The 13,289-nt window shown below is 40.4% G+C and overlaps 1 protein-coding gene across 6 annotated transcripts in view; it reads left to right on the top strand.

Moving 5' to 3' along the window:
• The window catches only part of LOC135493051 (catenin delta-2-like), a 56,041-nt gene that overhangs the window by 8,934 nt on the left and 33,818 nt on the right, over positions 1 to 13,289 (top strand). For 4 of the 6 annotated variants that reach the window (XM_064779902.1, XM_064779901.1, XM_064779900.1 and 1 more), the window contains exons 3-4: positions 4,420 to 4,491; positions 4,959 to 5,089. In XM_064779902.1, coding sequence (XP_064635972.1) covers positions 4,420 to 4,491; positions 4,959 to 5,089 — 203 coding nt within the window. Of the gene's footprint in view, positions 1 to 4,419; positions 4,492 to 4,958; positions 5,090 to 6,077; positions 6,198 to 6,823; positions 6,866 to 13,289 lie in introns of those variants that run through there. The other 2 variants (XM_064779905.1, XM_064779904.1) reach the window with 2 other exon arrangements.

Raw genomic sequence — 13,289 nt, 5'->3', positions numbered from 1 at the left:
TTTTAACAAAATAGGCCTTATGCTGTGGCCATCGATTATGCTAAGACCCGAACTTGGTTTCCTGGCAACACCTACGACATTGTCATTGTCAGTCATAGCTCAGACCCTGGGGCATATTTTCAAATTAGTGCGGAGAAACTTCCGAGCAGGCCTTTGACAAAGCCGCTTCTGCCTACTGTATGGTAAGCCTATTATTATGTATTCTGTATTGTGGCATATCTTCTCTTTCTTTGTCATGTTGGGATGTTTTTGGTCTTTGTCTTGAAGATAATTATAGGTTCTGTAATTAAAAAAAATCATTCGGGTGATACAAATGACTCACCAGAAAAGGATGCTTGCTCTGCAATTTACAATTTTGGATCAATTGGAGCTTTCCCTGAAGGTGACCCCTCATAAAAACTTCACCCCACCCATAAAAAGCCGACAAATTGATATGTTCATGTCCTTTCTCAAATATCAATAATTTTCACCCCAATTTCAGTTTTGAAGGCTTTATATCTGAAAAAAACTACACGCCATTATTCATTGCTTGTAAGATACTAAATTGCATGGCAACACCAAAATTAGCTCCCCGAACCTACCCCAAAAGGTTAAATAATGAACATGTATAACATGAACTTACTTGCTAAGAACCTGTAAAATCACAGTTGCCGAAACTAAGATATGTTTCATCATATTAAGCCATTTTCACAGTCTTTGCTCCTCCTCAGTGTCATCTCAGCATCACCCGTCGGAAGCAGCGAGAGAGCTCTGAGGCAATTACCGCTCGGAAAGCCAATATGCTACAAGTCTTTTTGTGCACTGTATCAGCAAAATGAAAATCGTTGCTTCTTGTAAGCTTCGGCGAGCTGAAAGGAAATTTGGGCGAAGGCAGTGTATAGTTATGCAAGTATCAATGCATGCCTTGCACTCACCCTAATCTAAACTAATGACTCGGCAGAAATGTCAAGGATAGGGGTAATTTGTCAGCGATTTGGTACAATCTTGTAAAAGCGCTACAAAGCATTTGTGATAGGAGTTATGATTTAGCTTCAAGTAGCCTTCGATGATCACACACAGAAATGGTACATTTTAAAAAACTTGTCCATGCACGTATAGTGATGATTACTTGCCAATCCTATTCTTGACAATTGTGATTGGATAATGTCATAGCTTTACATGATTTTGAGGTTTTGTCGTAATTGTCTCACCCTATAGGAGGGGTTGTACAAGGTACGCATTGATGCTAGCATAAATGCTTTCTATTCTGAGTGATTCTTCTTAATACCTGACCACCAGCCACAGTCCACTTATCCACGCCAGATTGTAATATCTGATACACCTGTTCTCAGCTCACCTGTATAATCTCATCATGGCCCATTTATCATTGCTACATGATTCACATCCATATCTCACCAACATGCTCAGTAAACCACAATTATTTTAACCTGCTGGGGGCTGGTTGCCAATAAAACTACTCTTAAGTCTATAAAACAAAGACCCACTATAAAATTAATACATTATGAAATAAAACAGAGACCTCAAGAAGATACTCATGGGGAGCATTTAGAGTCTTACAATGTATAGTTTTAAAATAGTCTCGAAGCTCATCTTAGATTTACTGATAGATCGGAGTAAAAATGTCAAGTCAGAAGGTCACCTTTGATATCAGACTATCAACATATAAATGAAACTTTTAAAAAGGCTTCATCTTACCAATAGTTCCAACCAGGCAGTAATAGAGCACATTCAAGGGTTTGTGTTGTCTCGGGACTTGTGTGTCGAGATGCATTTGTTCCCCCACTGACCCTATTAATATCATGTTTTCCACTTCTAGCCCAGTCTGATACTGCTTGAAAATTCAATCTCTGTTCCCAAATCTATAAAAATCGATATGGCTCTACTATGATCTATGCCCTAGTGGCTGGAATTTATCGATGCTTGCATGCCTCTCAAATGTTTTTAAGCATTGACATCTGCGCTTGTTCTGTCCGTGTGTCTTGTGGGACCAGTGATGCACACCTTATTGAGTCATGACAATAGATCTTAAAATATGCACTTGAAGTTCCACAATTGACCCATCTTGACCCCCAAAGCTTTGAGAGTTTGAGTCCTGTGTACGATTTAATCTGCTGTACATTTTGTGTACAATGATATAGATTTTCGGGCTAGCTGTCATACTTTTTGGCGCTGACTCATTCACCTCAGAAATTGGAAGGGTTAAATTTGAAATAAAGTTTAAACAGTTGAATGTGCTAGATTGTTTATGAAACATCAATGGGCTTGTTGACCCTATTTTGATTAGATACATACACGACTATTAAAGGACAATTTAATTGGGTCAAAAATATTGTAGGGCAATATTTTCATTTTATCAGTTAATGATTTGATATGGAGTGAATTATGCTTTTGAACATTGTGTATATTGTTTCTATTTGGATAGTGCCGAAGGGTCAACTAGGTTGGCATTAGATAAACAATTCAATGTATCATTTATGTATCTTATATCCCATTATCATTTCTGATACGAAATTGTGTGTGAACAGATAGAATGTGGACTACTGCTATGGTAGTAGCAGTGATATCAAAATTACACTTGGCATTGAATGCAAATTGAAAGAGAAAAGTTCTGATCTATTGCAACATTTGATAGTTTGGACTTTAGTGCCAGTACAAGCCAACATCCTTGAACCATTGTATGATAGTTTTATGAGGTCTTCTCTCATAATTCCTAGTCAAACCAATGGAAATTTCGCCCAAAAGATTATTTCTTCCCGTTGATAGATGATAAAAGACTGTTCGAGAGTAATTCTATCTGAAATATTCATTAGACCTGCCCGTTAAAGGAAAATAAACACAGCACTAAACAAGCGATTTAAAGTCCCTCTGACCTGTAAAGGATCGAACTTGGCAATGTTACATAGGATATTTCAGTCACTTTTCATGCACGTTGCCGTGGCTCCGTGGCGGGTACTGACTTAAATTGCTTGTCTTGCTGCGCTTAAGAGTGTTGACGAAAACCCATGCATGTTGTAAATGGAGCTCACGCCAGTGACTCTGTGCTGCACTTTCCTTCGATCAATTTCTCCTTCATGATTTTCCCTTCAAAGTCTCGGATAATCAAGTTATCGTCGTAATCAATGTCAAGGCTCTCAGATGCGTCAGAAGTCAAAGCAACACTGGAACGATGCAGACTCCACCAGCGCATCAGTGATGCAAACAATACACCTTGTGCTACATCCCAAAAACAACCATGTTTGATTCCATTTTCTCGCTGCTCATTTCACCGTTGCACTGCCCTCTGGGTACATTCACCAGAGGAAACAACAGTCTCGCGTTCACAATCCAATAAATCATAAATGAATTGTGTTTCTTAGTGGCATTTATTGCATTACGCTCCACCTTAGAGTGGATTACAAAACCCACGGGAAACAAAGCCGCATTACCAAGATGCGGCCGGGACACTTGTTTTACATCAAAAGGCAAGTGCATTATGTGTAAGGTGATTGATTCGAAGCCAGCAATGCCGTTTTTGCTGCTGCTGGTCATCTCTGTTATTTGGTTCTGTGCATGGCCAACAGGTCGCAATACTGGTATTGGTGGTGCTACAGAATTTCCAGTGTGTCCCCAGTACCTTTGAAGTGAGGGACAGTAATATTCAGCAAGGTCCTGAAGCTGGTATTGTGTCGTTAGGCTACGTGGTGTAGATCTAGTGCCAGTAGTGGTGAAAAAATTTGATGGGAAGTCATCTGAGCCGTGTGTGCTTGTTGATTTCTAAAAAGCCTTGACTATACTGATATCATGCTAATTCCTAGTATTGTGAGGAGTCTTGATATCTTAGACCACAGAAGCATGTCAGAACATCAGTATAAACGAGGGATGGGTATGCCTCAATGGCTAGAAAGCCAATCAGGATTCGTCACATTAGCCCGATCGCCTTATTGCCCATGAGGAGCCCCTAGTGATGCGACTTTGTGATAGATAAAACCGAGATTGATAGTGACACCTGGAATGCATATCAATGCAATGTCTAATGCTGTCACATGATCATTTTTAGTCATACGTTTTTGGCTATAAGCTGCATTTGCCTTTGCCTGTTTGGCCATCTTGATACATCGGCTTTGATATCGCATAACCTTTGGCACTCAGAGGTAAAGTTGGATCAAAATCATGGAAGTCAGGAAGTCTTTGACAGGACATCTTGCCCCATAAGTCCAGTCCCCACAACAGACAGTCATGTCGTATGACAACCTCGGAGCCAAGATGTGTCAAGATGTTGGCAAGAGTGCCCGAGTTATTCCACCAAATCCCAGACCACTTTCCACTCATCCATGTGCTTCTTTGCTAAATATCTCCTGACATTGCTCTTATGGCATTCAACATTTCCACAATTTCATTATCCAGTTATTAATAAATGTCTGATATATTTTGTCGTTTTAGGAAGCCCAATTTGAACAACTCTCTCGGGAGATAGAAGCAGAGCGCGAGTCTGTCGCCAACCAACTTGAAAAGGTGAGTATTTATAAAGTGACAGTTCGAAATTCACAAAGCCTTACGAAATGTTAGTGTGGTTGGAGGTAAGCGAAATCCCTCTGAAACCGCTGACTATCAACTTCGATGTACTTTCACACATGAAAACGAAATTAGGACATAAGAAGATGGCTCTCAAGTTGGAGAGTGAACTAACACATTTCTTGTGATATCGCTATCAGTATCAGTTGAGTGTACCCTTTTCTAAAGTGGTTCAATGGTGCTGTTTAGATTATCTGGACTTGATATATATTGATGTTGTGGGTTTGAATCCCCATCACAGCACAGCTAAAACCAATCCTTCATCCCTGTGAGAAATAGGGGAACGTCTCGCTAAGGGAACTTGGCAAGGGGGTTGGCCAAATTAATGAAAATAAAAGAAAATAAACATTTCATTGAGGAAAACAAAGAGGTATTTTTGATTTGGATTATGTTCTCTTCAATTTCAGTGTAAACTGGGCAGTGAGACTGCAAGCTTAACAAGCGCTGGATCAGCGGATGATTCGTTTCAGTGGCGCCCCCCACAGCTAGATGAATCGGATACCCATAACAAAAGCTCGCAACTTGTCGATTCTTGTCTGTAAGTACATTTAAAGTTACCAAAACAGGGTTAAGCGCTGGCCTGATGAGCCGTTTGGTGGCTTGTATTGGGCTGATGTAAACACATTGACTTTGTCTTAATCAGGGTAAGAACGAATTTCTACAGTCACCAATGAGACAGTCATGCCAACCTTAACTTGTAACAGTATTTTGTATCTGTTCATCCATTATAGAATACAGACTGGCCATATAGACACGACCCCCCAATAACATTGATTGTGTTTAACTGTCATAACTGTGGTGGGTTTTGTAAACAAATGCCTCCACATTGAGTCGGCAATGTTTGCCATCCAACAGAGCTTGAAGCACTTCAATATCATTCCACGTTCCTGCTTCACCCATTCCATGAAGGCATTCCTCTTCTTGCTATTTGGACCTGTGAAATCCATGAAAATCTTCCCATGCCTCAAGTTCAAAAGTGCAAAACCAGGTTATCTTATGTCATGATCGAAGACAACATTAAGTTCGCCATTTCTTGCATACCTCAAACATTCTTTCATCAAAGCCGATAAAAATAACCTGTTACAAAATGAAAAAAAATGCAGCGAATTGCTTTGAAAAAGGATGAAGTGTTTTTAGAGTCCGGGCTATTGTCTTGTATCAGTGGTGCCACCTTTATTAGCGCAAGTGATGTATTTTCTTGTTCGTTACTGTCCAATCACTTTGTTATGTCCTGAATGTGGCGATTATGTAATGGTGTGCTGGAGGAGGCCATGGCAGTTTAAAAGTTTGCCTCAAGGTTTTAGGTCAACAAACTTGATGGGGCTATGACGCAGATAACCCTGCAGGAAGCATGAGCTGTCAAAATTTTCATCAAAATAATGGTTGACTAGATTTCACCAACAAGTGAAGTAAAATAACATTGAAAAAATCAACAAAAACGTTTGTGTTTCTTCTGAACCAAACAATCTTTTTGCATGGTTTGGCCTCTGCCTTGATATTTTTGGTAATTTCTCTGTTTCATTTAGTTTGAATCTTTTAAACGCTCCGTCGTGAAGAGCAACTGGAGGATATGCCACAACATGAAAATAGGGAATAAATCTTAAGAAGTGGTGTTCGTATTTCATTTCAATGGATTACTATAGAATGTGAGTAACATTCATGCAGGCAATGCTAGTTTTTTTCCCGGTTGTATGGAAGAGGTTGAAAAAGGTTTTGTGTTCTCTGTGTGTGATACACTGTGCAAGTGTCAGTGCACTGTGCACTGTGTAAGTGTCAAGATCTACACATGAGAGTTCAGATGCAATACCAACATTTTGAATTCATAGGCCCCTTTATCTAAAGGTGACTGTTTTGGCTAGCTGCCATGCTATAAAAGGGCCATTACAGGACACTATACTCTAAATCAACTATGTCATGTTCCTGCTTAGCAGTTTGAACTTAAATATGTGGGCAAAGTTCAGGCTAAGCGTCTTGACTGTTTGACCAAGCTGATTAGTGTCTTGCGTTGTTTAGGCCGATCGACTTCTAGGCCCTGTTTGTACACGTTGGTCAAATTTGTTTTGTTGATGTCCGATTATAGTAAACCTTAACCCTTTAAGATTAAAAAAATCAAAATATCTGCTGTCTGTTGTTGTATTGGTATTCACAGGAGGAATCTCAAACTCAAAGTGTTAAATTTGTCATTTATATCACATTTCTGCAAAAGACGACTTTTCCAGCTTATTTCAGCCTTCAGTCTGAGCATGGCATTAACCGTCCATTTATCTCTTAGTTTCTAGCTGGATTGTACACTCTCTCCGACTGGCTAAGCGAGGTAAGCCTAGTACTCCCGTCTTGGATGTGCACGCTTTGGTTTGGGCATGGACATTTCAATCTGCTTTAACTGTCTGCAAGTGAACTCTGGTGCATTGACTGTAAAGTGTGTAAAGCTTCCTTAAGCTAACCCTTGGACTCATCACTGGTAAGGGGATTTGGGAGAAAAGTATTAACCTGAGTTGATTGGGGCTGTTCTGGTGTGTCAAAGCTAGATTGTTTACTGGGCCCGATAATTAGATCTTAACGACCAATTACCTGATACCCTGGGGGCGACTCTATTTTCTTGGTCACACCTGAGCAAGACTATTCTGCTGGTACAACTATGGGAGTAAACGCCCTTAAAAATCATGTTTACAGAGGTTGTCAAAAGAAACATTAACATTTTCGCATTACATGATTCTAGATTCATGTCTGAAGCATGTTTCAGATCTTCTGCAGTTCGGGTGGCGTTGCATTTCAGAAGCAAGTCTGCACGAAAGTTCAGTCAGGATGTGAAATTCACCACCGACACTTTTTAAAAGGGCCAAGAATGATAGTAAAAATATTCTCTTGGTGTCACTGTAGAACACGTAGAGTGCACCAGAGTCAAGCTAGATAGAGCTTGCAAAGGCACTTTAAGCTAGATTAGCCCATATGTTAGAAGAATCCTTCCCCATAACGGTCCTTGTGCATGACGTCTGTCTTAACAATCATAGATCCTGACAGACGAATTAGCCAATTTATCGAACACAATTTTACTCCTTCCTCTGAATCCTTCAGAAGTAAATTTTACTATGCATCTCTCACCGTTTTCCAAATTTTGCAATTTATGTGTTAGTAATTTTTCAATTCTTTAGAATAAAGAACAGCTATGTTTTGGCGGCATGTTTTACTATCTCTTTCATACAAACTATAGTGTGGTATTTTACTTCTTTTCTCCTTTTTTCTGTTTTTTGTTTATTCCTTGTTGTGCAGTACATGTACACATCAACTCAATTTCAGATGTAGCCCATATCGCATTTAGGAATGGAACTATTCCCTCTTTATCTGCCATGATTCTTTTTCAGGCTTTTACAATCCCAATTACAATTGTCATCCATAGACTAGCATGTTTTATGTGAATGTAGGCGTGTAGGTTGCACATATGCTCCAAGAACAATCTATGTTTCCTTCAAATTTGCGCTCCTTTGCACATACTACGTTTCGCTTAGGGGAAATGCATTGATAAAATCGGGAGGTCCAATTGTTGGCTTTCACTCATTCTTTCTCGACGCCAATCCTTGCCATTCAAGACCACAACCAGGCACTGTTGCTACCCTATCCATCTTATTCCTACGTCGCTAATGAAACCCCGGAGGTTTCCGAGCACGACTCAGACCACTCTCTTCTTTTGATCATTTTCTCGTTGGCGTTGTTTAGTCGTAGTTTCCTGGCTTGTTGATGATCTCGTTCCCGTTAGATTTCAGCTGCTTTCTATCTTATGTTGGGCGAAATTAACCCCATCAATGGCAACGAATATATATTCAATAAAGTCATGATATGCTTTAGAATACAATTGGTATTCATCTTTTAGCCTGATTTGTTCCTTTATTTGGAGACAGGTGGCAGCACTGACTTCTCCAATTACAAAACACGTTAACGGCATCATTGTTGGAATTAAAGTTGATTAGATATGGCTGGAAGGCCACGCCAGAATGATCCAACGCTTCCCGGGTTCGAAGGGTTTATGCTTCCGTCGCTATACCAATCTTGGTCTGCTTCTACCTCCATGTTGATTTCTTGATTCGAGGTAACTTCAATCAGGATGATTTAAAGGCCATTCTGGCTCCCGGGATCAACGTAATGGCATCTATTAAAGAGAAATACATGCAAGTTAATTTGATTTGGCATGAAAAGCTTGATGAAACCTTTCACACATGATAAATGGCCTTTTAACATATAGCCCGTTTTGAAGCGGAGGTCTTGTTATCAGTTCAGTGATGTGTGTTGTTGGATTGGCAGTCATGGCAATAGTCAACATTTGCCCTCCACAAAGGGCATTTGTATCATTCTGAAAATAAACTCTCTTGAGAAACTGGAGTTTATAGGCAAGAGAGCAGCATGTCATTTTAGTAGCATATAAGCAAGAGTCATGCATATTACAGTGTGTATTATTACTTCCAAATAGAATTTTGAGGACAGCATGGATGTACCTTCTGGACTCTCGTCTTCGCTCTCCCAGTCGATCAATGAGCAAGCACTGCTAGTCCGAAGTCGTGCTTAACATGGCAGAAAGTCAATCGCAAAAAAACGACGCGGAATTTCACGGATGGAGAACATGCAGTGTCTGAGAGAGCTGTCATGTAATTTCTCTTGAATTCCGGCGAGAAAAACCTGGCCAAGTAGCGAGTGCAATCCTATCAATAAACTAAGCGAAATCCTGGGAGAAAATCGACTTGGCTCCAAGTACATTTCGTACTTGTATATCAATTGAACATGCTCCTTCATCCCCTGTCAGTGCAGCGCTTGACATTAATTTTCCGATGTCAGACTCTAGATTAATTAGCTTTTTAACCATGACGACAGGTTTTTTCGGTGAAGCTAGCTGAGCTGTTGTATTGCTGTCGGCAAAATTGGCAACGTTGACGATCATTTTACTTAAAGCGTGCAGCTTTTATTTAGTCTGCCTTGCTAATAAGTTTGGTGTTTTTGTAGTGATGAATTATACGATGTGACTGAAGTGTTATTGTGTATTTTTCTAGTGTGTGATGGAATTTGATTGGCTGCGGCCATAAAAGTAAGTGACACAAGGCAAAGGAAAACATTGATAAGTGGATGTTGTTGTGCATCCCCTAAGTCATATTATATTGGTGAACATTTTCTCATTTGCCGAGAGCTTAAGATTATATCAAGGTCTCGAACTCCATTGGCTAGAAAGTTGTTCGAGAGAAGTCTAAGATATTCAGATTAGCAAGGACATGGATCAATCAAAAAGTCTGTAAATGTCAGAGGGTACAAGGATCTGTCCAGGCCTTCTACTTCAGCCCTCAAAGTATGTGCATCATGTGAGGAAATGATACTTGAAAGTAACCATGTCTGAGCCACAGATTTCGAGACAGTCTGTACCCTATAACCTTGGAACTCGTATCCGTCATAAACGTGATCAAAACAAATGACATTTCGAGCCAATATCACCTCGGCAAGGAACCGAGTCAGGTTTTTCTGTAAAATATGAACATAGATTGGCTTTTAGATTGACAGTTTATGCAAATAGGTACCTGCTTTGAATATTGGCTTTGTGAGTTCATGTTATTGTCGCCAATATTTTGAGTCATCTTTCCATAATGTTTTGCTGAAGGTGGCCAGGAGATTCGGTAGTCTCGGCAGAGGCACTCTGGGGTAGTAAGTCACTGATAAAGGAGGGGGGGGGGGGATACAGCTTGTTTGATTTCAATCAACCAGCCAAGAGACAAACAAGTTTCTGATAAAAGCAACAGGAATGAGATGATATTGATATCCTCAAACAAAATGATCCAGCACCCTTTATCGTATAAATCAAGACTCCGACACTGAACTTAAGTGTGACGTCCACAATCTAAATTTGTAGTGGGATAGGTGCAAGGTGAAAGCAAACCTATAGTTGCTTCAGTCTGGCAATCAAACGGTGTTGTGTTCAGACAAGTGCAAGTACTAGATGACACTGTCTGCTCTGAAGAGTTTGTAGTTCAGACTCAAGAGATGAACTGCTCGGCATCCCCTTCAACCTGTAAAGAGATAGTCGTCCAAACTCCCTACATGATCTGAACTGCACCCCCTTGAGGCTGCATCACATGTCAGCCTCCAACCTGTTGACTATTCATCACGGAGTCATCAATCCCTGACATTTGGCTTGATCGGCCTTCCAGCGATGCCAGGATGTAAGTGGATGAGAACGTGGTGACGCAGACGTGGCTTGAATTACGGAGGGCGATATACCTCGGTGTGATTTCAGATTTATTGAATGTAACCGAATATGAGGTGAAGCATTCTGATTGAATTCTTGTACGTTGGGAACAGCTTCACCGTACTCACCTGATTAGCGAGGCAGGCACTTCTAATCATGCAGCAGTCAATGCGAACCCGTATCCCCCCCTCTTATTCCCTCTTAACATTGGAGGAAATGTTATGAGAGGGAGAACGATGAGGCCTTGGAAAGCGACGTTCTAAATACTGCTTTCCGAAGTCTCTAAACATTCAAAACAGCAGTGGGTCTCCATTGCACAGCGAGGCACGGTGTTCATTTAGTCCAATTCTCAACAGTGTCTCTAGACGGTTTCCAGGAAAATTGGGATAATTTGATGAAAAATATATGATTGCCTTATCATTCCCTTGGTGAATCGAAGGTGCCAAGGAGAGGAGGAACTATAGGTTCAGTGGCACCTTATGAAGGTCATTTGTTTTAATGTTGCTATGGTGATATTCTCTTGGAAGATGTCGAGTCTGATTCTTGTTGCAGTTGCTTGTGATGGCCCTCATAAAGGAGAGACTTTTGTCGCAAGTTGCTGCACTGTTTTTTTTTTGGGGGGGGGGGCTTTGTTTTAAGTCAATGTTATCATTCATTTGCTGATGCTACTATCTTTAAAACTCTTTCCATCACATATCTGTCACGGTCTGAATTGAATGGATCACTCCGAGATGAAAGTTTCATCATTACTTTTGTGTTAAAAACATGTTCCAATGGCAGATGTCATGAATATGTTTCCCCTGAAAAACAAACATGCGACAAATTCAGCGGCAGGTGGAATCTTAATGTATTTCTGTCTTCTTCACAGAATCCTGTTGTGAAAATTGATTTATTTGTCTGCGATGGGACGTGTAGTTGCAACAAAGATGGACAGAGGGCAGCACAGGTTATTGTTGGAACAACCCAAATCTTATTTCAAGTAAACTCGGGGTCATCAATAATGCTGATTACCGTCAGGTGGTCTTTGTTCTGGCTCCAGTTCCACTCTCACTGCTCCATTGATTAAAGACTTGTTTATATAGCCATTGAGATATTGGCAGAAGTATGATATAGTGGGTCATCGACAATGGCATTGTCAGCCTTTGGGGCTTGTATCGTGTCTCGGGGATTTCATGAAAATGGGGAGGGGATGGAGCCAAGTATCGTTAACAGAGCTGGCTTTACTGGGTTCAAATAAGCTTAGAGTAACCAGACTAAGTCTACACACTAGTGAAAGTCCCTAATAGGAATATTCAATCTCTCACCCCTCTGGCCAGTCTGCACTCACTGGTACACCTTTCTACACCTCCTCCCCTGGGTCTTTATGACAAATGGACTGCTTATAAAAGTAAACCCTTCAAGATAAAACCATGAAACATTTCATTTTCTAAGAATCTTAATGGGTTGTCTTAAATTCCCTTTGGGTTCGATATCAGTGACTTTCGAGAATAAATCTCCTGCTCGGAAAAAAACATTGGTACTGTCTGATTCATAGATAAAAGAACACAGTTTTTAAACATATACTGTGAGAATCTAATGAATGCAACAGTTGCGTGTATTTCATTGAATAGTTCTGGGTTGCCTACAAAGTCGCAGTAATAAAATGATTGCTCGGGTTACCTGGTCTACAATTCCCTAAATGTTATATTCTTATTTGGCAATTCCAGGCATTTCAGTCCTCAGCAGTCCACTTGTAGAGTCTGAAATACACCAATGCCTGCGAGGAAAACTGGCAGTCGTTTATTTTTTATCCAGACTGTACTGACTCTATAAAGCAGCGCAATTTTTGAGTCATGGCGATTGATTGGGTTGTTGTTGTCAGATCTTGGGTTATCGATCTCCGTTCGGATCTCCGTTCGGGGCTGCGGAGTTCATTACTGGAATGGGGTCCCCATGGGGGTCTCTTATCAAAGAGAAGAGGCTCATTGGTTGAATAGAAGAGAAAATCAAAGAAATGGGCGGTTGATGAGTTTGACAGTATTTTACTATATTTTATCCCCATAAAGCAAGATTTGATAAACTATGAAGGAGGAGGCCACTACTTTGAGCCAGTTTTAAGTTTCAAACTGTCACCCCAAAAAAAAAGTATGCCTTTTGGGTTTTTGAATGCCTCTCCTTTTCATTCGTGCTTTGTACACTATCAAATTTAAATTGAAGAAAGTACCGGGATTTAAAATCTGCTGGTATCTTCTTTGAAAATAAAATCTGTAAAATCCCCTACTGTCTCCTTTATCGGTTTGTTCTTCTTGAGTATCGTTACTTTTCCGATAAATATCAGGTTTATTATTGGAACTAGTGGCCAAGTGCCGTTTCATTGGGATGCTAAGTGGCCTAACATGCCATTCTGAGGCATTTGGTATCGACTACGTTGTTTGGTTGCTTCCTTGGCGAAGGCTAATGTCTGTTGGAGTGACTGTGAGAGTTTGATTGTGTGGTGAAAGAAAAAACATGCAGAAGATTGTTTTGGAAGTGTGGGAGACAG

The sequence above is a fragment of the Lineus longissimus genome, chromosome 8 (assembly GCF_910592395.1).
Source record: "Lineus longissimus chromosome 8, tnLinLong1.2, whole genome shotgun sequence".
Lineage (NCBI taxonomy): Eukaryota > Metazoa > Nemertea > Pilidiophora > Heteronemertea > Lineidae > Lineus > Lineus longissimus.
Note: the sequence above shows the minus strand (reverse complement) of the source record. Positions and strands in the feature narration are given on the sequence as shown.